At 36.7% G+C, this 23,312-nt stretch overlaps 3 protein-coding genes across 4 annotated transcripts; 2 read left to right on the forward strand and 1 right to left on the reverse strand.

Moving 5' to 3' along the window:
- Positions 1 to 1,546: 1,546 nt before the first annotated feature.
- On the reverse strand, positions 1,547 to 9,276 carry rrp9 (ribosomal RNA processing 9, U3 small nucleolar RNA binding protein). Of its 2 annotated transcripts, none has more exons than XM_032549388.1 (15): positions 9,068 to 9,276; positions 8,877 to 8,971; positions 7,027 to 7,139; positions 6,871 to 6,938; positions 6,430 to 6,471; positions 6,220 to 6,346; positions 6,009 to 6,133; positions 5,796 to 5,888; positions 5,585 to 5,685; positions 5,364 to 5,498; positions 3,450 to 3,512; positions 3,170 to 3,327; positions 2,297 to 2,376; positions 1,970 to 2,043; positions 1,547 to 1,683 (listed from the first exon to the last, which is right to left on the reverse strand). In XM_032549388.1, exons 1-15 carry the CDS (start codon positions 9,149 to 9,151, stop codon positions 1,581 to 1,583), a joined length of 1,461 nt encoding a protein of 486 aa, XP_032405279.1. In that variant the 5' UTR covers positions 9,152 to 9,276; the 3' UTR covers positions 1,547 to 1,580. The 2 variants fall into 2 exon arrangements, with proteins under 2 accessions (XP_032405279.1, XP_032405280.1); XM_032549389.1 differs by having other exon boundaries at positions 3,182 to 3,327; positions 9,068 to 9,275.
- A 326-nt stretch (positions 9,277 to 9,602) lies between these two features.
- Positions 9,603 to 13,783, forward strand: LOC116710368 (uncharacterized). Its single transcript, XM_032549390.1, has 6 exons — positions 9,603 to 9,732; positions 9,998 to 10,172; positions 10,883 to 11,039; positions 12,303 to 12,475; positions 12,657 to 12,885; positions 12,993 to 13,783. The coding sequence occupies exons 2-6, from the start codon at positions 10,014 to 10,016 to the stop codon at positions 13,193 to 13,195; spliced, it is 921 nt and encodes a 306-aa protein (XP_032405281.1). The 5' UTR covers positions 9,603 to 9,732; positions 9,998 to 10,013; the 3' UTR covers positions 13,196 to 13,783.
- A 171-nt stretch (positions 13,784 to 13,954) lies between these two features.
- On the forward strand, positions 13,955 to 22,122 carry LOC116709936 (probable G-protein coupled receptor). The gene is given in 3 exon segments (XM_032548655.1): positions 13,955 to 14,966; positions 19,578 to 20,252; positions 20,254 to 22,122. Coding segments are annotated over 2 exon segments (1,290 nt in total). The 5' UTR covers positions 13,955 to 14,966; positions 19,578 to 19,676; the 3' UTR covers positions 20,968 to 22,122.
- Positions 22,123 to 23,312: the final 1,190 nt, after the last annotated feature.

Genomic DNA, 23,312 nt, shown 5'->3' on the forward strand with positions numbered 1-23,312 from the left:
CTTGGCTGAATGCCTGGTGACTAGGCTGGCCACTCCATAAGGTTAAATTTGGTGTGTTTTAGGATTACTGCCTTGTTTCAATGCCACTTTTTTTTCAGCATGAAGCAACATTTCTTCAAGTTTGTGAGTGTCTTCAAACTAGTTCTTCATTCCTGGTATAAAATCAAATAATATGAGAAACACTCCCATTCCATAATGCCCAAGCCACCATGCTTCACAGTGGTGGATGTATTCTGATTCAAAAGAATCTCATCTTCATTTACCCTCAATATCGTGAATGTTTTTCCTTAGCAAATTCTAACCTCATGTTTTTCTAACACTATGACTTTGTGGGCACTCTTGGCCAATATTTTGGTTTCAGATAAGCATCTTCCTGTTGTTGCATTGCCCAAAGGCTTTGGGTAACATAACCTACATCTACAGTTACCTTTGGGCCAAAGGTAACTGTAGATTTTCTTAGATGACTCTGGAGCTGACCACTGACTGCATCTGACATTTTGGATATTCTTTGATCTTTTTAAAATGTAGTTTTCTTCCAGGTTCTTCTGGTTATGACATCTCATAAATTATCTACCAATTTGAAGCATTTGAGATGAACATCTGCACTTTAATAGATTTTTGATGAGGAATTCATTATAACCTGCATGTACAACCAGCTGACTTCCTCCTTCAGTTAAAAACGATTCTTAATTAAGTCAGCGATGCTTTGCTAATATTTTGAACACACCCAGTAGTTAGGCTAATTAAAGGCTTTTTGAAACCATTAAGTACCTTTAAATGTATTAAGAGGGAACGGCATTTACTTCCTGCTTGGTTCATCACCACAGCTTTGAGGTACATTTTATTGTCATGCAGTGGAGAAATTCAGGAATTTTTAAATATAAGAATCAAAAGGCAGCTCATCCTTACGGGGCTTTCTGGCACAAACAGCACCTCAGTGTCATGTCTAAGAGAAGAGACTCCTCTGCACAATAGAGATTGACATTTACATGAACACCACCTAAAAGGCCAGCTCCAAGTCTTCAGTGAATACTTGCCTGGCAACAAATCAGCAAGAACCTGAAAACATTTTTACTAAATACAAATTAAGCAATTTGTGTTTTACACAAATTTTGTAAAACACATTTGTTTTACTAAACAAATGTCTACATCAACTGACATTTGTCAGTTAAACATCTGACATTGGTGTCAGATGTTTAACTTCTTTGTCTATCAATGTGAAGTTGATAAAATTGCAATCAGAACTTAAAATGTTCCCTATCAACAAAGAATCTGGGAAGTTGAGATCATGTTAATGTTTAGTACTCTGAATAATCTGTACAGAGGCAGCTACCATGGATGGAAATGCAAAGACTGATACAACGCAGCCTCTTCACACCTTTCATCCACCCCGTCGCAGTCGAACTCACCCACAAGGCTGTGATTTTTTCACAGAATATGAAGCTGCACTTCCATAAAAACAGCTACTGAAAAACTTAGTGGCTAAATAAATACCCTTCAGGTTTTTCAAACTGCTTAAAAGTAAAGAAAACAAAGGAATTTACTGTAGGTTTTAAACATTTAATTTACAAAAAAGGTCCTTATTCTGTCTGTTTTGCTTCTTCTGGATTTGATGGTTTTCTTTTTAGAGGAATGATATAAATCCCATTTTTGGCTTCTTTCAATCTCCACCATCGTCCCAATCTGTACACAAAACAAAAGTCCACATACAAGTTACAAGATATTTCACAAAATTATTGAAGAGCTGAAACATTCAGAGTGTTTCAGAATCAGACTAATCAGGTTTAAAATGTTTCTCCTCTTATTTCTTTTACTATAAAATCTTTTTTGTTGTTGTTTAAATAAGTTTGGTGCATTTCTGTTACAAGAGTGGTCCAACACTGCCATCTAGAGAATATGCACAGACTAAGTATGCTTCTGAGTTGCAGTCATAGATTTTTCCATGGCAACATGAACATTAGTTTGGTACCTGTGCTCCTGTCCGACTCCGGCCACCAAGAACTGCCCAGAGCTCGAAAACTTCAGACTGTTGATGAAACCAGACTAAAACATAGAAAAAAGGAGGACAGAAAACACATTCAGCAAGACTAATTGAACCCAAAAGTGAGTTATAATTCACATTGAAAAATATTTTATTGATCCCAGACAAACATATGTTCGTTTCAATCTGTACATAGTCATGGAAAAGATTGGTGGTTCACAGTTGTAGCTGAGCTTAGCATACCATGTTTACATTTATGATAAAACTACTTTAAAAATAATAACTTCAAAATAGGAGCAAGTCAATCGATCTTACCACTGGCACCCTGAAGAGAAGCTGCAGGCCACGGTAGTTCTGGCCACATTTCCACACATTCACCTGGGAGTTGTGAGAACCTGCAGAGGAAACAATGGTTAGCATATAAAGCACACACATCCAGTTTTAATCTAGGAAACCACAGCAAAACCAAACACATTACTTAAATCCATATAAAATTTTAACACCCTAATATAATCAGTTCCTTAAGAAATGATCACATATGGATATCTATGTTTTATTTATCCCAGTAGAAGAAAGTGATTTAACTTCAGGTAAATACAAAAAAATCTCTGCATTCTCTCTGACAAACTTGAATCAGCTTTTTTGTTTTCTCTGAGGGCAAATGTTTTCTCGTCACACGTCTCCCATTAAAGTTAAACATGTCGTTGTACAGACATGCCCTTCCATGTTAACAGCAGTGAGAAGCTGCGTTAAGTATTTGATAAAATGTCGGGTTTTTGAAGACTTCTAACATTTTGTAGTCTGCTATTGAGGTGAATTTGCTCCAACCTGGGCATGTTGACAGTTTTTTGAATGTCTCTCATTAGCAGACAGCTTTCTGTGCAGCTCAAGACTTCTTTAAAAGTCTTACCACTCTGAAGCAGCTGTAACATTTTTGTTTGAAGGACTCAAGAGACGTTTTAGTTTGGTCTCACCCTCATTTCAACACTTTGAAGCACACAAGTTAAATGTTTGAGGTCTAGATGGGTAAATCTCCTTAATGATGCTCTTCTTGTGTGCAACACTCTTTAATTACCTAAATTTGGGGTATTGGTAAAATTAATATTAAATATCCACGTGTATGTGGTCTAATGCCTGGCGGACAGCATATTGTTGAGTTATTAAAAAGCTCGTGAAGAGGACTCTCACAGCCAGAGGCACCTGAGGCTACAGTATCCGAATTGTGAAGCGCTGCCACTGCGGACACCCAATGAGGTTGCTCCAGCCCCGGATCGCCATGGCAGCCATGAGCCTGCTTCACCGTGCCGAGAGGCTTTTTCTTGTTGACACTCCAAAGAGACACTGAGCTGAGGTTGTTGAGAAAATGAAAAGAAGGCATAAAAGAGAAATAAATGATCCTGGTAGATTACTAACATAATGGGTGGGTGGACAAATGAGTGACCATGAATGTGAAAATAAAATCTCTTACCCGTCATCTGCTCCTGTTATCATGTGCTCCTCATTTATGAGCTGGACACAATCAATCGAACCTCTAAAGGACAAACAGAGGGAGACAATAACATCATTACAGTGTGTCCCTTTATAGATACAAACAAATAAATACAGTAAAATTATCAACATGTATTTACATGGGTATAAAAAGCCTTTTTTTTTTGTATTGGTGTATTGCATTATTCAGTAAAAGTGTCACACCTTAGAGGGAACCTGTTACCCAACTGTAAAAATCATTTATGTATTTTATCATCTTATGTTTCAATCTATTTTAAATTGTTTTGTCAGCATCCTTCTATTTGACCTAACTCTGCTTAAAGCAACAGATACATTTTGTTTTTGCTGTGTTGGCAGCTCCTTCATCCAGGCCGTCGTTGAAGTGATGTGAGCACATTTCTAAATTGCTGATGATGTGCGTTCTGGTACAACAGCAATTAAATGTTTATTGCTTGTTTCATAATTGATGACTGAATGAAGTTTTTATGGTATAAAGCACTTTGAATTTCCTTGTTGCTGAAATGTGGTATACAAATAAACTTGACTTGACAAACAGAAGGCACAAGCTTATTTAAAATATATATGTATATTAATAAATAAAATACAGCTGTGCCTTTTCCGTCTGCTTTTTATTGCCACAGAAGTTCAAATACATTTTGTGAAAGAATAGATTTTTAAAAATGCTTTCCAAAATTATATTTACCTCAATTTATGATAAAATATGAACCCAAGTGGGTTTGTCAAATCTTACTCATATTTCACATGTTACTTACCAGCATGTGGTAAATACATATTTAAGATATGATTCAGGTAATTTTAGCTTTGAAGCGGTTTTTCCAGATGCAGCTGTTTTATCAGTATTTAAATGTTACTGTTTCAAATTGAAAAACATTTCACTTTCTCCTTCCGTTGTGGGCAATTTCTGCTATCAGGCTGAGAACAGGATGTCACACTCTGCTGAGTTTTTGCACAATAAATTCACAAATTGTTTTTCTGTCTCGCTTTTCCTGTCACAACTCTGCTACCCACACACGTCTGTATGCAGTAGCATAGGAAAGCTGAAAAGAGTGGAGCTGTATTTTAGCCTTTTGAGGTTTCAACCTCTGTCTGTTATTGAACATGCTGGATTTTAAAAACTCAGGAGCTATTTCAAAGTCTAAGACTGAAGGTAAAGATCTACATCCTCTAGAAAATTCACCAGGCTGCTGTCCCAGTAATGCAAACCTAACTTATACAAGATGCTTAAATGTAGCCAATTAAAAGTGAACTCCAGAATTATGTTAAGTTTGTTTGCTCTCACAGATGCATCATGATGTTGGCTCCTAATTTCATTAAATATTTAAAAAATAAATTATTTAATATTGGTCTTAAATCCTATAGGACAAATCACAATCGTCTTAAAAAACATTTCTAATAACATCGGCCACACACTTCTGATCAGTGTGTCTCTAATTGTTACTTTTGGTGTGATTGCCACCTACTGGTTCACAATAGTTATTTCAACGCTTGATGGGATTTTTTCATGTTTCTCTAGGTGGAGAATTCAAGAGGAAACCGATATGTAAAGCAGTGCAGCCGAGGCCACAGTCTGTACTTCTCTTGCTTTACAAATAAAAACTAGTTTGTCAAAGGATTTCTGCTGTGATTTACAGCAGCGTTAGTTTTCCTCCTCTGTGCTTCACTGGACTACGCTATATTTGAAGTGAAGGTGAGGTGAGACAGCAAAGGTTTCCTATTATTTGCACTGTCTAAAAAAACCTATAGTTTTAAGCTCATGCAATATATGTGAAACTTACACTACATTGCTTACTAGAGTAAGCAATGAATTTCAACCAGTTAGTGCATTACATATTGACAAAAAACAAGTTTAGGTCAGAGATCTACAGAAACCCACTCATGTCCGTGGAACACCAGCTGCGACTCCTCTGCTATCTTCCACACTCTGACGGTGCCGTCTCGCCCACCTGCAGTGACGCAGCGCTCACGGCTCAGACTGTCCAGTCCGGTGATCACATCCTGATGGCCAAACCTGCAAACGCAACGCTATCAGACTAAAACATAAGAGACAAAAAAAAAAAGTGCTATAAAGGATTACTTTTCTGCCGAGCGACTTACAGAGTTTCCACGTATGCGTTCTCGTCTACATTCCACACCTTGACTGAGCGGTCATGAGAGGCGCTGTACAGATCATGAGTTCCCTTCCTGAATGAAAGACCCTGAGTACCAAACAGAAAGATATTCATCTCTGCAACAACAAATTAAACCTGTAAAACATTTTATAAGGGAAAAGCTCTATAAAGCTTTAGGTAAAAGGAGGAGAACGTACCGACACCGGGCCTTTGTGTCCTGTAAATTTATACAGATGTTTACACGTTTCTCCCTCCCAAATCATTATCAGATTGTTCATGTCTCCTGTGGCCTGAAGAGGTTTGAAGATGTCACTGTTACATTTAATGTGGCAATTTTACAACAGAGGTGTGATATAGACATTTCCATAACAAAATCAGGAATCAACAGAAAACAAAAGACTTTTTCTCACCAGATATTTCCCATCTGATGATATGGCCATACACAGGATGTGAGTTGTGTGTCCAACATGGCGGTCTTCTGTACCTTTTCTTCCACCATGTATTGTATGGAGCTTCTTCCCATTTTCAACATCCCCTGAAGATATCATTTAGCAAGGTTTATTAACAGATTTACAGCCCAGTTTTCATCAGTGTAGTTAAAATGCGTAGCCAAATACTAACATTTAATTATGGAGCAGTCTTTGGCAGCTGAGAAGATACATCTGTCATCAGGAGTTATAACCAGACACGTAATCGGTAGTTTGTGACCTCTTAGCACTCTGATCTCTGAAGCATCTGGTGGCATCAGCTAAACAAAAAGAAAATTAAATATATTATTTAAGGACCTTAGATATGTGAAGGTATGGAGTAGAAAAACATTTCCAAACTTACGTCTTTGGCTATAAGACGCTGGAGCTTCCCTTTCTGTTCAAGCTGAAATAAAATGAGAAACGGTAAGTGAAACAGAGAGGAGTTCAGCAAGAAAATATCTACTACTCAGCTGTTATGAGACTTTACAGAGTTTGTACATGTTTTCATGTCAAAAGTCCATATTTTTGGCTTATACAACTACTCTACTAAACAGAGGGTTAAATATACTTTCTAGAATAGTGCAAAGTACTTCTAGTGACTGTATCTTACTGTATGTTAACCTGACCTCCAAATGGCAAACAGTCTCAGCAGATAGGAAATAAAACATTAGAACAATAAAGCTGGTGTACAAACTAGAAGTCTCATCAGACAAGACGTGTATTTTTGGTTAAAATGTGTTTGTTCATCTTTCTGTGGGTCTTCAGAAATTCCTAATATGCACAACCAGAAGACACTTCTTACCACTTCTTCTTGAAGCCGTCCAGCTATCAGATCTGCCTCAAATGACTCATCTTCAACTTTCTTTTCCTCTATGAAGAACAATTAATATGTTAAAATCTTATATTAAACATAGCAAAGCTGCTGTTAACTAATATACAATAATGTACACAAGCCTACCTTCTTCTTTAAGTTGTTCAAGGTAAAGCTTAGCTAATCTGAGCTTCTTCTCCTGTGGAGTTTCCTCAAACTCAATCTCCTCTTTGGCCTGCCTTTTCTTGGACATGTTAGGACTACAGAGAAAAAACAAGATAAACACACATCCTGAATCACAGTGAATCACTTGTTCTTAGGCATTTTTTTACCCTTATTAGAAGATCAGAATTTGATTATGTGTATCTTGCATTTTTTCATATTGCAACCACAAAAATCAGTGTAGTTTTAGAAATGTTGTGTATTAGATCGATACAAATTAGAGCACAATTGTTTTGTTTTTTTTTGTTTTTTTTTTTCTCCGAAGAGTTTTTGCGGCGCTAGTGGCTCGTATTTTTTCCACAGTAGGCAGACAGGAAGGAGGGTGAGGAGAGGGGGGAAGACATGCGGCAAAGGTCGTCGGGACCGGGAGTCGAACCCGCGACGTCCGCGTCGAGGACTGAGGCCTCCAAACGTGGGGCGTGCTAACCCCCTGCGCCACCACAGCACGCCCCATTAGAGCACAATTGTGAAGTGGAAAGAAAACAAACTTTCACTGTAATTTCAGTCTTTTGTGGAATATTTTTATGAGTTTTTCAAATCTGGAGACAAACATTGTTCCCATTCCTCTTCCTGTTGATTAGATGGAGATTTTCATGCCACTGATTCATTTAGGTCTGGACTTCGACTAGGGGATTCTAACACATGAATGTTGTGGTGGTTTATGCCGTGTCACTGTAGCTCTGGCTGTGTTTTTCGAATGGTTGTCCTGCTGGAAGGTGAACCTTTGCTCCAGATCTCAGTCTTTTACAGGCCCTAATATTTTTTTTTCCAGACTTGTCCTGTATTCAGCTCCATCCATTCTCTCCATCAACTCAGATCGGCTCACCTGTTGCTGCTGAAGAAAAACATATTGCCACCTGTGTGTTCAGGTTGATTTACGGTGTTATTTTCCCACAAACAATGTTCTGCACTTGAGTCAAGAAGTTAAATTTTTTTGGAATCAGCATCATCATCTGTGTTCCTTACAGGAATTCTTGTGGCTTTCCTTTCATGACTCTTTTCAAAAAAGACCATATGTATTGAGTACATAAATAGTGGTTGTCATGTAAACAGTTTCTGCCACCTCGACTTTGAATCTCTGCAATTGTGAATTAAGCCTGCAAAACATAACGCAAATTTATCCTAATCATAATCACTGTATGCAAGACCTGCTTGGACGTCAATAAATCATCACCAAGCAATTTAGGTAGCATGGATTCAGGAGACCTGTCCCAGGAACATGTTTTGTGACAAACTACAATTTACATTTTACTTTTTCAGTAAAAACTTTCTATTCTTTTTTTTAAACTTTGTTGGAATTTTTCCAGGGTTTTTTCTTTTTAACTAAAAGCAGCAAAATATTAACGCTGTTTAAAAGTCTGTCTATTAATCACACCTCGTATTGTTACTGTAATAAGTAACAAAACAAGGTGAGTATAATCACCTCAGAGATTCAGATTTCAAATAGCTATCTTCATTTTTACTATACACGCATAATTTTTGTATTTAAATTTTGTCATAACATACAACTCTTTTGAAAACGTTGTAAACACACCATTTGTTTCTGTTAAAATCTATTTCAATCAAAACGCAACAGCTGCAATTTCTAAAAGAGGGTCTATTTTCCCTCAACTCTGCAAAGGGAAATATTATTATAAAGTCCAACCTGAATTCCAAACAAGTACGAATTTAGTACGTAAAGAAAATTCATAATATGTGTTTAATCAACAATGCCCAAGTTAATTTCACCAGCAGAATCAAGAGTCCAATTTAAAAAGTAGCATCCTCTCTCTTACCTCTCCACCTCAGAGTCACTGGAAATCTCTTCATTGTATTTGCTGCTGGATTTCTTTGCTCGTATTTTGCTCTGTCCTCCTGAATCTCCATCAGCCTGCAGCAAAAGACAAAATCAACAGTTATTGAGCGCATAAACACGAACAGTTGCTAACATGACTTAGCTTGATTGCTAACAGTTTACTCAACTTACCTTCCGCTTTACCGCTGCTGTTTCTTTGCCTTTCTTGGTCGTTTTAGGATTTCCTTTTGTCTTGATGAAAAAAGACGACGACATTGTGATATGTGACAAAAGACGTTCTAGAAAAAATCTTTAGCTCTATCGCTGCTCAAGTTACTCTTAGCAGGAACATTGAAGCCACATGTGTAGATCGCAACCAATGTGGTAGTCCATGCCCGGCTAGGAGAACAAATACTGATTGGCTCGGAACCTTGCCAGTTTTAAAATGCTCCGCCTTTTCTCGGAATAGTGATTTTTCATTGGTCGAATCCTTGAAAGGGGGTGGAACAGGAAGTTGTACAGATTAAAAATGCTTCCCTCGGGAACTACCTCTCCTCAGCAATGTTCCACAGATATTTGTAAAAAAATACGGATTTTAAAACATATCACTTCAAAGCACATAATTTCCACGTAGTTTTAAATATAAACATACACTTAATATTTCACGCATATGCGAGTGAAAATCTTTTACGCGCGTGTTAAAAAAATTAAGCAACTACATCAGGACCTTTATACTGTAATACTGGAGTAGTACTACTACTTCCTCTACTACGCAGTATTTCCATGTATTCCGCTGCCTTTGTCTTAGGTGACTGTGTTTTTAAGGCTCTCTCCCTGAAGGCTATCTAATCGGTCAGGTGAGACTCTTATGCACTAACATTAAAGCTTGGTTTAACAACAGCTGATGGGTAGTTTGTGCGTCCAGCTGCTTTAGTGGGAGGGGCTGAGAAGGAGGCAAGGGGCAGTAGGAGCGATCTAAACAATAAAACCTCTCCATCTTGTCTGGCATTAAATAATTTAATATGAAAATAAGGAATGATCGCTAAATGAATGTGAAAAGTTTGTCTGACCCCCTGTTTGTGGAGAAAATCAAAACTTGGAATGTGCTTTCTATATGTCCAGATTTACTTCTTCCCAAATGCCTCCAAAGAGAAGCTCTGGATCAAGTCCAGGACAGCCGCAAGTGAAGATGATAAAGATCGGCAGCCCTTTAGATGTCCATGAGTTCAGTGGGTCTGTGGAGGACAGATACAGGATGGCAGAAGAGTCCAGCCACTCCCCTCTTCCCACCAACGAAGTGATCACAATGAACTCCGTTTAACCTTTCCATCCACTGAAAAGCAACAGTTGCTATTTTAAGACATTGTTGTGTCAAAGACATTGTTTCGATCTGAAGCACGACTAAAAAATCTTGACCGGGTGGCTATCATTTTCGTAGCTTGAAGTTTTAAAGAAGTCTGGTTCAAAACAGATTTGCCGCAGGGCGTTTCGTACCTCTTTGGAAATCAATGAATTAAAGTAATTTTTCATAAACTACTCATAGTCTATTGTAAGAAAACGTGATTTTGTGACACCACAAAATAATATTCAACTACAGGAGGACAGGTTTCATTTGGGATCATAATAATAATCAAAGAAGTTAAAATAGATATGCTATATATCTTCTATAGTTGCATCCATAAAAAAATGGTTTCTTTACCGATGAGAGAAATGGAAGGAGCAGTATGGCTGCCAGATCAGGGTTGAAATCGACAAAATATCGGTTTAATCCCAAACCACATGTCACTAGTAGCTTGACAACTGTAGTTTCCAAACAGAATTATTTTAATGAGAGTGATGGATGGCATTCCTTAAATTGTCTTGCGAGGACGTTGCTTTTCAGAGCTGGAAATATTCTCAAACAGCCACTTTATTTCTCAGAAACTAGCCCATGCTTACTCTGAAGCAGAGCTGTGATTACACGTTCTTTGGAAACTATTTACCGTCTCTTTTCTTCTCTTTTGGCAGCCTGAAACTTTTGACTTTGATGAAGAACATTTTGCAAGCCAAGGCATCAGGACGGACACCGTCAGCCTCCTCATGAAAATAGAGCAGCTGCAGGCGCAGCTCAAATACGAGCGGAGATGCAGGATCTTGGCTGAGAGAGAGCTGAGGGAACTCAAAGGTTGGTGGAAAGATACACCAAGAAATCAATCATTAATCTAGTAACACTTCCAGTCATGAGCACATTATGGTTTTATGTGACGTCAAGCAGATGTGTGGTTATTGTTGATATCATGTCCATGTCATATTTTTGCAGATTTGTTTGGTCAAATGTTAAAAAAAATATTTCCCATCTGTGACTAAAATAAATAAATTTTAAATCTGACAGGTAAAACAATATCAGGAAATAATACTCAAAATGTTTTTAAAAAATTTAATGGCAGCGAAAATGTAAATAAATTTTTTGTCTTTAATTACGCAAAGTTCTGGTGTCCACACTGTTCAGATCTTAAATGGATTCCAGGTTGCTTTTACAGAATCTGATGTAGTCTTATTCTAGATTGTACTGTGGGTTATTACCAATTATGAAGAAAACTAGAGGTAGTGTATAATATTAGTTTAATTATATTGCATTTTGTAATGCAACTCACTTTATGATAATGTCATATTTTATATATCAGTGTAAGCATCGTGGTTATTCCTAGAAGCTTTCTTACATGTTGACTTCATGAAGACTTCATTAATTGTAAAGAAACTGGTTTGAGGGTATAGAAACATCTTTAAAGACCAATTATGTTCATCAAAGCAAAAACATATTCTAAATATTTAGGGTGTTATTTCACCTCCTGCTTGGATCTCCTGCAAAGATCAAATATACACAACTATGAAAGTAAATATGTTTTGAGAAATTGTTTCAATAATCTATAAAATTCATAAAAATACTCACTACTTGATAAAACTCAAATCAAATCAAATTTTATTTGTGTAGCACATTTCAGCAGCAAGTCAATATCCTTAAAAAATATCCTTAAAATACTAGTTTGCAATTAGACCTTTTATGGTTTTCCACCTTTTTGTGTAAAGTTGTTCTGTGGAGAGATTAAAAAGATTTTTAATACAAGGGCCTTGCACACAACTCACATAAACACTTTACTGCAACTGTGAAAGAAAGAGCTGCTTTACTTCCTCAGGGCAGGAACACATTCTGTGCATGCAGGAAACAATAATCCCATAGCCTCACTGCATCATCTAGTTCTGCGTGAGAAGGTCAGGACGACTCCAGCTGATTTGCGTAACTTGTCTTGCAGCTGTATATTTTTGTATACAGCGAATACTTATCTTGCGTTGGGTTTAGCTTTTTCAACGACTACTCTGTGGCAAAGTTATCAAGTTATATAAAATGTGTTTTACAAGTGTATTTGTGTTGATTTAACATTATTTGCAGAGATGAACACGCTCATGATACAGATGAGGCACACAGCAAATGAACTTCGAGTAACTCTGGATCACGTTCTTCATGGAAGTGAGGCTGGGGTCGAACCACAAAACACTGATGAAGGCGTGACCTTCCTGAGCGATTCTGGAGTTCATGTTGGAGGAGTTCATAATATCCCAGAGGTCAGTGCCAGAATGATCTGTAAGTCTTTTGCCAATACAACGGTTAAAGGCACTTAGCTCAGTTTTTGTTCTGAAATCACACTGGACAAACCTGATTGTTCAGGTATTAGAATATTTATATCCTTCACCATACTAATGGAGACTGTGATTTATATGTGACCATTTTTTTATTTGTTTTCAGGATGACCTTAACTTTGTGTATCTTGCTGAGAATATACGAGTGCCAAAAGATCTTTATGAGCGTGTTGCAGACATTTCTGACTTTAAGAAGTATGTCGGCGCTCTGCTGATGATAATTTTCGACCGAGACACTTTGGCCACTCACTGTCTGCAGGGCCGGAAGAACAACTTCACAGGAGAAGATAGCCACAAGCCTCCTCTCCCACCTGAGATCTTAAAAAGCTTAATGGGTGAGATAAAGAACACCAGCCAAAACTCAAATATCACTCTATGTAGCATAACAATATCTACTTTAATATCGTTAATATTTTGTAATGTGTTTTTTTTCCCTCTTCAGATCATGTTGCAGAAAAGTTTGGCGTCGACACTACCCAGATTAAATATGCCATCCGCACAAAGCTGAACAACGAGGACAAGCTGCTGAAGAAGAGGTTGGGGTTGGTTAAAACTGAAAACAGAGCATCTGTTGATCAAACTTTCTGCCAAGATGCTTCGATTCTGTCTAGAAATGATGCAATGGCAAATGATTCTGTTTTCTAGTGGTGCTGATCTGCCACTGTATTACTGTCTAATCTCATTGTTGCCTTTTCTTTAACCAAGTTAAGTTTTTTCCCATATTAAGCTGCTTATTTTTTCAAAACTTTATAGGACACTTTTTATTTTGACAACTCTGAGTTGATTATTTAGTGTCTGAAAAGCTGGTAACACTATGAAATGTCATATATATACCCAGGTTCCTAAACACAAGTGTGTCTGTTGCAGTGATTGTTTTTGTAAGTGGTGGTAGCGTAGAAACAGAATAACATGTAACCTCTCAGTCAAGTGTATGTTGTATGTGTACACAAGGTACATTTCAAACTGTTGTTATTTGTGATGATCTGTGCGAAAACTCTGTGTTGAAGGCGATGTTGTGTTTTTGAGTTTTGTGTTCACAGTTTCAGATGATTATTTAAGTGGAAGTCTTTTTATAATTATGTCAGTAGAATAAAATCCAGTATATTCTCTGTTTGTCTTTTTCTTCTGTCAGTCAACAGATGTCAGTAGTGAGTCTTGTTTGACCACTGTGTTAAAGGTCACATCACCTTTTGTCTCTCACTGTCTGATATTAAATAAACTTTTTCTGCTTTAGATTAGTTGGGGTTCTTAAATTATATATATTTGCTACATGTAAGTTGCACCAGTCTCTTGTGTTTTTGTGCAGCAAAATATGTACAAAACAGAACAACCTCTGCCCAGTTTAATTGGTATTCCCAAACTTGGAAGCTTCAGCTTATTTAATTCAAATGTAGCACTGGTTGTTATGACCAAACATTTCCTCTTTAGTTTCATCAGACCATAGTACACATCAACAGAAATTAAGATTTTTGTCCTTCAGTTCATTTTCAAACTAACCTTTTTTATTGCCACTTTGGGAATAATAACTTTTCCCCAACGGAGTGGCCTTTTAGCCCATGTTGATGCTTGGCTTGTTCTACTGGACAATGACTCTCACTTAACTGTTTCACTTTTTTTGTTTGTTTTGTTTTGCTTTTGCTCCAGAGTATTACACACATTTCACACTAAAACACATTCACCTTGGTGACATAGAAACAATCTCCACCTGGAAAGATATGATGAACATTTCAGTTGCTGTTTATACTTGGATATAATGGTTTCAACAGATAAATGAGGCACATTCAGGCATTTGGATTTCACTCCCAAGGATTAAAAAGACCTGTGTAGATCCATAATTATCTTTCTGACAACTTTTTCCATTATGTCACCCAAAAAAACAGTATGTTTGAGGTGTTGCCTTTAAATACGCCCGCAGGTGTGTCTTTGGCTAATTGAGATGTTGAGAATGAACCTTTCAGAATCTGGTGGTAACGTTGAGAAGCTAACCAATCCTCCAGTGCCCTCACTCACTCTGGAGCTATGGAGAGAATAAAGGATTATGTGTAACCGCGATCCCAGTATACAGTGTGTAACAGTCGCCGCCACATGCAGATGGATGAAAGAGTGAGTGTCATTGGATAGATGAGGTTTGGTGTGCTCATTTCCTCTTGAAAGAAGGGATTTGAGGTGATCATCAGCTGATGGCTCCTCCCTCGTCCGTCCCTGCAGCTGTCTGAGTCTCCTGAGTCAGTTCTCACAGTTCATTTCCTCTCACACTGGTGGCATCAGTGCTCCCTCAGGTCATATGTTCCTTTTTAAGGAATCTTTTTTTGTCAAAGATTTTAACGCCTCTGAAAACCTTTGGGCAGCAGAAAGACACATGGAAGGGCTCAGCTATACAAGAACTTCTCACAGGACCAAGGCTCTGTTATAAAATGTAAGATTTGTAACTTTTTTGTGTAAATGAGCAGTCAAATGTTTTTACAGACTAATTTTATGTTTTTTTTAATGAAAGTTGGAATTACTGAACTTTTTAGAGAAAATTAGGACTCTAAACATTTTCACTTTCACTTTTACAAACTGAAAAGTGTTTTCATTTTGTATATACTTGCCTGGTGATGTTAACATGATCAAGACACCTTAAAACTCATAAACTAATGGGTGTACCAAAGGGAGAGAATATCATCCGATCAATAAATTCATTTAGCAATGATTCAGAGAACTCCTCCCCCCCTGAAGTATTTAAATTTGAAACTAAATATTTTACATCAAATTTCACCATGTGCTTGTGAAAGACTTTGTAGGAGAAGTGGTGAGATCTGGAATATCATTTTAAAAATTATGTGTCCAAAAGTATATCTTCTAAAACTAGAAAATGAATAAATACCTAAATAAAACTGCATTATGCATTTAAATTATGTCTATATGTCTTTTTTATAATTTACACCTAGGATTAATCTTTTGAATCTATTGTGTATAGTGTGATGATGTGTTCTTTTTAATACACTTGTTTTTTAAAACCATATGTTTTACATTGCAAATTATTTTATTCCAGTATTTTTCTATTGCTGCTTTTAATATTAATTTCAACTTAAATAAGAAAACAGTTTCCATTCATTTCTGAAGATTTCTAGGATCTATTTTCTACCTATTTAACTTATTTGTGGGTTTTTTTTTTACTAAAACATTTGAAATGCTGGTTGTGAATACTGTGAATAATATGCTGTAAATTTCAAAAATCTTTGATGTCTAGGAAGAATGTACCATCTCATAGCTGCTTCGGGATTTTATGAAGCATATCAGAAACAAACTTTCTGTATTTAATCTGAGATAAAATTGCTGTGAAATTATGGATTAATCCCCCTGGCAGATTATTAAATTCTGAATATGCAGCTCAACTTTAGACTATTTCTTACTTATTAAACAAATTAACATGACCACATCAAGTTGAGCATTTAGTGATATCTGCTCGACATTTGTAAACTTTGACAGCAAAAAAAAAAAGAGAAAAAAAACTGTCAACATTAACTTTAGGAAGATTAAGTAAGGGACACATTGACTTTCTCTAAGGAGAGCAAAACATGATCAATAGGAATAATTCATGGGAGACGCTGTGACTCTCCTCCATCTATCCCCATTCTTCAGAAATGAGAGATAATGAGTGTTCTTGTTTCAGTCCAGCTGCACGGCTAGCAGTACAGTGATTAGTGTGTGATCAGCGCCACCCTTCATCATAACATCAAAGAGGATCCTTTCTTCACAACATTCACAAAACAACATAGAAAACACTGTAAGATGGGACTAGTCATCAAGCAGAAGTTAAATGTAATGTTAACACTTTCACATGCATTGTATGCTTCAGTATCATCTTTATGTGGATCTCAGCATTTGCATGCGTCTTTCTTTTGAAAATCATATTTGGGTTTCATATTTGAGACAGAGTGTCCTAAATGCAAGGGCTGATGTTCTCTGCTGCTGTAATCTTCTCTTGTGGACAGTGAGTGGCATGCCAGTTCTGCAGAGGTTTATCCCCTAGCATGGGGACTTAAAAATGTACATCCTCATATTATGTAAGGTTGTTCTCATAACAGACATGCTCTCGTTACAGACCAACATACACTGAAGGCGTCAAGTCTATTTTATTTTATTTTATTTTTTTTTAATGGGCAGAAATTATTTTATAGAAATAAAATTCACACATTTTTACTGGCTTCAAAGAATTATGCAATTCTTTAAATCCATGCAAGATCTGATTGGACTTAGTGCTCTCCAAGATGCTTGAATTATGCCCAAAATAAACAGTTTTGGTTGAATGTATCTAGGATTATAAATGCACTGTATCTTTGGTATAAATTGGAACCTGAGAATGGACACAGATTTTATTGAAATAAGAAAAAAAGTACTCATTTCTAAATGTATAAATTTAATCGATTGATAAATCAATTAAAGCAGCTATGAGATGGTAAATTCTTCCTAGACATCAAAGATTTTTGAAATTTACAGCATATTATTCACAGTATTCACAACCAGCATTTCAAATATATCCAATGCCTTTCTTATTCATCTAGATTTGGTTTTTATTTTTTTACATAACAAGAAGTAATAATTTTCTATCTTGAAGCATAGATTTCTAAAACAGACTTCTTAACAGTAAAAAATAGATTTTAGATATCTACGATTTCATTGTTGTTACTGATTAACCAAGGCTAATTTTAAACATCTATTTATACATGGATACATGGATCTACATGGATATCTCAGTTTTCAAAACAATGAACAAAAAAGAAAAAAAAGTCATTGGCATTTTCCGCTATTCATATTATGACTTCGTCAAAAGCATTTAGTAATTACAGATTATAATTGAAGTTATGTGAATCCAGCAGTGTCCTGGATTGCCCTTTGGACTCCATTAGGGAAGTGGGTGAAAGGAGGATGTTAGCCAAGTTGTTTTCATTTACGGAAAATTTCTCTCAACTCCTGAATCATGCTTTGGAGGGTAAGCAGCTTCTCTAGCAACAAACTATGGTCCACACAGCAACACCCTGACTGTTTATTGTCATTGGTTTAAATATTTCTACATCAGAAGTATAACATACATATTCACTGGTGGTGATGGTGCAGGATTGCTGTAAGTAGTGAATACAGGGGAAATCAAAATATATGAGAACCATATATTTTATCTTAGCAAGTTGATGAGAGGAAGTTTTAATATTAAATTGGAAACAACTGCATCCCATGTTTTTAAAATCTAAGTTTCTTCAAGTAAGAATATATTTCACATATCAACAAAGTTTATTTTCATGAAAATATGCAGTGCCATTGAAACCAAGAAACACGTGAATGTTAAAACAATAAAATGTGTTGTCATATAAAGACATGCATTTAAGATATCTGAAATGCTAAGTGTGAAAAATAGATGTATTTCGTTTAATATCACGCTTTTGTTTGATATAATCCAATTACTTTAAATTGAAAGGGAATCAACCTGAGTCAATTGAAACGTTTTTTTCAATAATTATGCAATTTTACTTGAAAGTGGAAAAAACTCTATCACCTGCTAATTACTATTAACCACATTGTTTGCTTCAGTCTTCAGGTTTTACTTGCAGAATTGAGAAATTGCTCAAATAGAATGTAGCTGATAACATAAAGTAGGCAAAAAAGTTTAATAAAGGAACACAGTCATGTCCGAAGGAATTTAAGGACAGATGAGAATCAAATTCACTGGCATCTACTAGTCTGAAAAGGGTTACAATGTCATTTTTATGACTTTTGGACTCCAGTGAATCACAGTGAGAAGCCATCCGTCCACAAATGGAGAAAACATAGATCAGTTTTGACCTTTTCACAAGAGTGGCTGGTCAAAGAACATCACTCAATGTGACAATATCTCAAAAATTGCAGGCCTCACTTGCCTCAGTTAAGGTCAGTGTTCTTGATTCAACAGTAAAAGAAAAAAGATTGGGAAAAAATGGCATACATGCCATACAGAGCTCGGAGGTGAAAAGAAGCGCTGACCTAAAAGAACACAAATCCCTTTTCACTTCTCACCTAAAACATCTCAGTGATCCCTTTAGGGGAAAATATATATTGTACTGGCAAAGCAAAAGCATAACTTTTTGAAAGGTTAGTTTTCCCATCATATCTTGTGAAAATCCCCATTAGACCTGACAATCAAACATGATGATGGTGCAGGATTGCTATGCACCCTTTGCAGTCAGACAACTTGTCACAAATGATGGAACCATAATTTCTGGTTACTATCAGAAAATGTTGTTGGATGTTCTTCCTGTAGGGTGATAATATGAAGCACACCAGGAAGGCCACCTCTGAATGACTTAAAAAAAAAGTTAAGATTTTGAAATGGCTTAATCAATGTCTGGCTTAAAATATGACTGAGATTTAAAAACAGGCCATTGGCACTTAAAAACACATCATGGATGAATGTGTTGAATAAAAACAATTCAGCCAAAAAGAGTGAAGATGAATTCCTCTTCAGATAATTTTTTTCTAATTTTGAAGTTTGTAATCTACAAAAATATTATGATAGATTGATCAATTATCTAAACGTTTAAGTCTGATAAAAAGCCGTAAAAGAAGAAATCTGTGATGGAGCAAAAACTTTTTCACAGACTTCTTCATTGTACCATCACCTTTTATATCTCTTTCTTTTGATGTTACTACCCCCAGTCTGTTTGATTTCGGTGGCTTTTGGGATTTGAAGGAGGAGCAGGTTTCCATTTTTATTAGGTAAAAAATATTCACTGTGCTCTATCTGAAAGCACTAACCAAAAGAATTTGAATTTTAGTCCCATTTGAACAGATGCACACAAAAACAACTCACAGATGGCAATACTTATGCCATCTGTGGCATACTTCTACATTAATAAGCATGTAGAGGACTGACTTTTAAACATAAAGGACGGCAGTATGCAAATGTTACGTTTAGTGAATGTTTTAATTGCTTGAAAATTTGAATTGTGTTTACTCTTTATGTGAAATTCATTAAAAATGTGCCTAAATGACCTTTGTTTATTCTTCTTTTCAGGAGTGAAGAGATTTTTATTTCTAAGACATCCTTGGAGCTGATGACAGAGTAATGGGGAAAACAGGAGTACAGACATCTTCTTTGAAACTTTTAATATGAATGATGGAAGAGTCAAGCACTGCTTTTACCTCCGAATATAATGAGAGCACCTCAGCATGGGCACCCATGCCCTCTGCTCCCAGCAGGCAGCTGGGCACACTTCCCAACCCGCAGACTCGATTTGAAGACCTGACAGGACTGCTTTTCATGGTGACCCTGAATGTTCTCGCACTTCTGGCCAACACTGCAGTGATGGTAGTTGTTATCAAAGCCCCTCATCTCAGGAAATTTGCCTTCGTGTGCCACCTCTGTGCAGTGGACCTGCTGTGCGCCATCTTGCTCATGCCTCTCGGCATCGTGTCCAGCTCGCCGTACTTTGCTGAGGTTGTGTTTAATGTGCTGGAGTGCCAGATCTATGTCTTCCTCAATGTAATCCTCATAGCTGCCTCTATCTTCACCATCACAGCCATCAGTGTGGAAAGGTATTACTATATTGTCCACCCCATGCGCTATGAGGTCAAGATGACCCTGAAGCTGACCTTGGCTGTTGTGGTGATGGTGTGGGTGGCTTCGGCCATCCTGGGCTTTTCCACCGTTTTCGGATGGCCGTCTTATGGCCAGAAGTCCATCAGTGCTGGCACACTGCTCACTTCACTGGAGCCACAAGGACCACAGGCGTATTTTCTCTGCTCTCTTCAGCGTCACCTGTTTCTGTCTGCCAGCTGTGGTGATCTTTGCTGTCTACTGCAATGTGTACAAGGTGGCCCGAGTGGCAGCACAGCAGCATGGGCCTCTGCCCTCATGGACGAACACTCAGGTCAAGCATCGCTTAGACTCCATAAACAGTCAGACGACCATCATCACAACTCACCACGCCCCTTGTTATCCTTGCAGGATAACAAGAGATCGGCCTTTTATTGGCAGTAAAGCTGCTCTAACTCTCATGATTATTGTTGGTCAGTTTCTAATCTGCTGGCTGCCTTACTTTGCCTTCCACCTCCATCTGATACTGAACTCAAAACCTCACACTCCTAATGACTTGGAGGTAGTGGTGACCTGGTTGGCATATTCTTCCTTTGCTATGAATCCTTTCTTCTATGGACTTCTAAACAGACAGATCCGTGAGGAGCTGTGTAAGTTGAAGCGCTGCTACTCAGCATACCCAACAGACCCGGCCTTTTCCAGCCACGAGGGCTCAGGCCATGAAAACTTCCTGCAGTTCCTCCATAGGACCAGTTGCACAATAGAGACACGTGCAAGCTTTGCAATGCCCAGTCCCAGAACCACTCTGGATCAAACTAGGCAGACTGGTTTCAGGATACCAGGTCAGATTCCAGAAGAGTTGAACTAGATGTACCTCACAGCTTTGACATGATGTTAATAACCTGCTGGATTATAGAAGTCATATAGGACAGCATGATTTAATTACTACCAGCAAAGCTTCACACAAAAACATGAAAAACAAAATTTGTTGTGTCTTTTAAAACTTGATACTGTATTCTTTGATCTGTAAAAGCTCTGAAATTATCGTAAAGTAATTTATGCTTTTCCAAATGAACTCTACTTTTATAAACTATTCATAAGCCACAACTTAGTAGTTCTAGTTTCAAAAAGAGGGGGTACTGTGTATATAATATTATTAGTTAAGAAGTTTGAATCAGTCAACAGGTTTACATACAAATCATAGGTCTTGTAGATTGGATTCAGGATCTACTTATTAAAAGTGGATAGCTCTTCCTTTTCTAAAAATATTTTTACAGCCTAAAGTGAACATATTATTTTATAGTTTCATTTAAATACAAGCAATATTCTGCAAGTCATTACTTGATTATTTGTATGTGTTTCAGAAAATGTAAAAAAAAAAGTATGTTTAAGCATTTTTCTTTTCAGAATTTAATGATTATAGTAAAGCTGTGATCTTTTAAATAATCATATGAATCTGTTTTTGTTTAGACGGTTTTTCTAAAAACAGTTTATTATTCACTTTAGTACATTTCTCTTTAGCTTATACAGTCAGAATTTAGACAGTTTTAATTTTTAATATATACTGTATATGTTTTTACATTGCGGCAATAAACGGTCCTATATAAACTCTTTTAGTGAACATGTTAGTATAGTGTACGACAGTAAAGAGTGAATTTGGATGGTAGCATATTCATTTGTAAGAATGATCCAGTCAAATTCCAGACCAAAATTCAATTGAGGACATATGGCAGAAGTTAAAAATTGCTATATTCAGGCACTTACATCTAATTTTATTGAGCTTGAGTTATTTCGAAGAGAACCTGGTAAAAACATACCCAAGCAGACTTGTAGCTGTAATTTCAATAAAAGGTGGTTGTTCCAAGTATTTACCTTGAATAAAAATCCTCAACACACTTTTCAGATTTTTATTTGTAAGAGATTCTTATGCCATGTTATCTTTTCCATCTACTTTACAGTTATGTACTAATTCATGTTGGTCTATCCTGTTAAAACATAATAAAAATGATCATTTTCCAGAATTCTTTATGTGTTATGATGTCCTTTCTATATTCTCATGTGATTTTAACTTTAGTTAAAAACATGGCTCAATGTCAAACTTTGTAGCTTAAAATATATACAACTTATGAACAACAACACAAATACAAGAGCATTGTTTTCAATTTATTGTCTTCAGTAACTGTAAGAATATTTCTGGATTTCATGGTGAGTGTTATTATAGTATTGACAAAATATAAACACAGCAGCGCTGACTAATTACTGTGAAATATTTTGTCTTTGTAATGAAAAGCTCAGTGGCCTGTAACCTGAATTTCCTGTGTTTACTTGTAAAAGGTCTGTGATCAAAATTGAGCCTAGTTAACACATGGTTATGTAAGCAGAAAATACCATTTCGTAACAGATGATGTGAGTGATTTTGTTGCCCATTTGTGTGGAGCGACATAAGCACATCTTAGAGTTCCTTTTTTATAGTTGCATCATATTGATATGTTTTTTTTATTGCAATATTATTGGATTCACCACTGCATTAGTCAAGTTTTCTCATGAAAACAGATTGCTATCACAGCTGCTGATGTCTGTACAGTGAATATTAAGAACAAGTCTGCTTCTGTGCCACACAGATTAGGTTTAGGGGATAACATCAGCCAGACACACTAGTCTAGACTGACAAATAGAATGAGCATGCTCAGCTAAATTTGTGCAAATCCTGTAACTTCCCAGGGATGTTCTCAAAAAACAGTTCAGAAATAACTTGATCATATATTGCCTTATGTACAATTCTATTTTGCTTTTATGGGATATTAAACAGAAATAGTTGTGTGTGTCAAGGGTGAACCAGACCTTCTGACAGGCATTAAAAAGAAAAAAAAAAAGAAAAACATGCACAAACACACTTGTACAAACAGTATCTAAGAAGCTTTTTTATTGACTTCTGGATGTGTTCAACACGAGATAACACTGTGCCATTTTATGGTATCTGGCTGCAAACAAATCCATGTAAGTGTTGAAGAGAGCTACCAGAACAGCTCTGTTGATGACAGTGTAGCAGAGTGCTGTTATCAAAGGCAGTGCAATAAAATGAACACTACAAATATGATATGATTTTCCAACGGAGGTTTGCTTTAGCAACACTTACAATTCTAGAAGCGTCGCACCCTGATGTCAAAAGTTCACACGCCCTCATTATGCTGATGAAATTCATAATCATTTTGA

The sequence above is a fragment of the Xiphophorus hellerii genome, chromosome 20 (genome assembly GCF_003331165.1).
Source record: "Xiphophorus hellerii strain 12219 chromosome 20, Xiphophorus_hellerii-4.1, whole genome shotgun sequence".
NCBI lineage: Eukaryota > Metazoa > Chordata > Actinopteri > Cyprinodontiformes > Poeciliidae > Xiphophorus > Xiphophorus hellerii.

What these genes read in the sequence shown, in the direction of transcription:
- LOC116710368 (XM_032549390.1), top strand. Translation starts at nt 10,014, where the DNA reads ATGCCTCCAAAGAGAAGCTCTGGATCAAGTCCAGGACAGCCGCAAGTG. An exon ending in GAGTTCATAATATCCCAGAG is followed by an intron (nt 12,476 to 12,656) that starts GTCAGTGCCAGA and finishes ATTTGTTTTCAG; the next exon opens with GATGACCTTAACTTTGTGTA. An exon ending in GATCTTAAAAAGCTTAATGG is followed by an intron (nt 12,886 to 12,992) that starts GTGAGATAAAGA and finishes TTCCCTCTTCAG; the next exon opens with ATCATGTTGCAGAAAAGTTT.
- rrp9 (XM_032549388.1), bottom strand. Translation starts at nt 9,151, where the DNA reads ATGTCGTCGTCTTTTTTCATCAAGACAAAAGGAAATCCTAAAACGACC. An exon ending in CTGGTGTTCCACGGACATGA is followed by an intron (nt 3,513 to 5,363) that starts GTGGGTTTCTGT and finishes TTTGTCCTTTAG; the next exon opens with AGGTTCGATTGATTGTGTCC. An exon ending in TTCTCTTCAGGGTGCCAGTG is followed by an intron (nt 2,044 to 2,296) that starts GTAAGATCGATT and finishes TCTATGTTTTAG; the next exon opens with TCTGGTTTCATCAACAGTCT.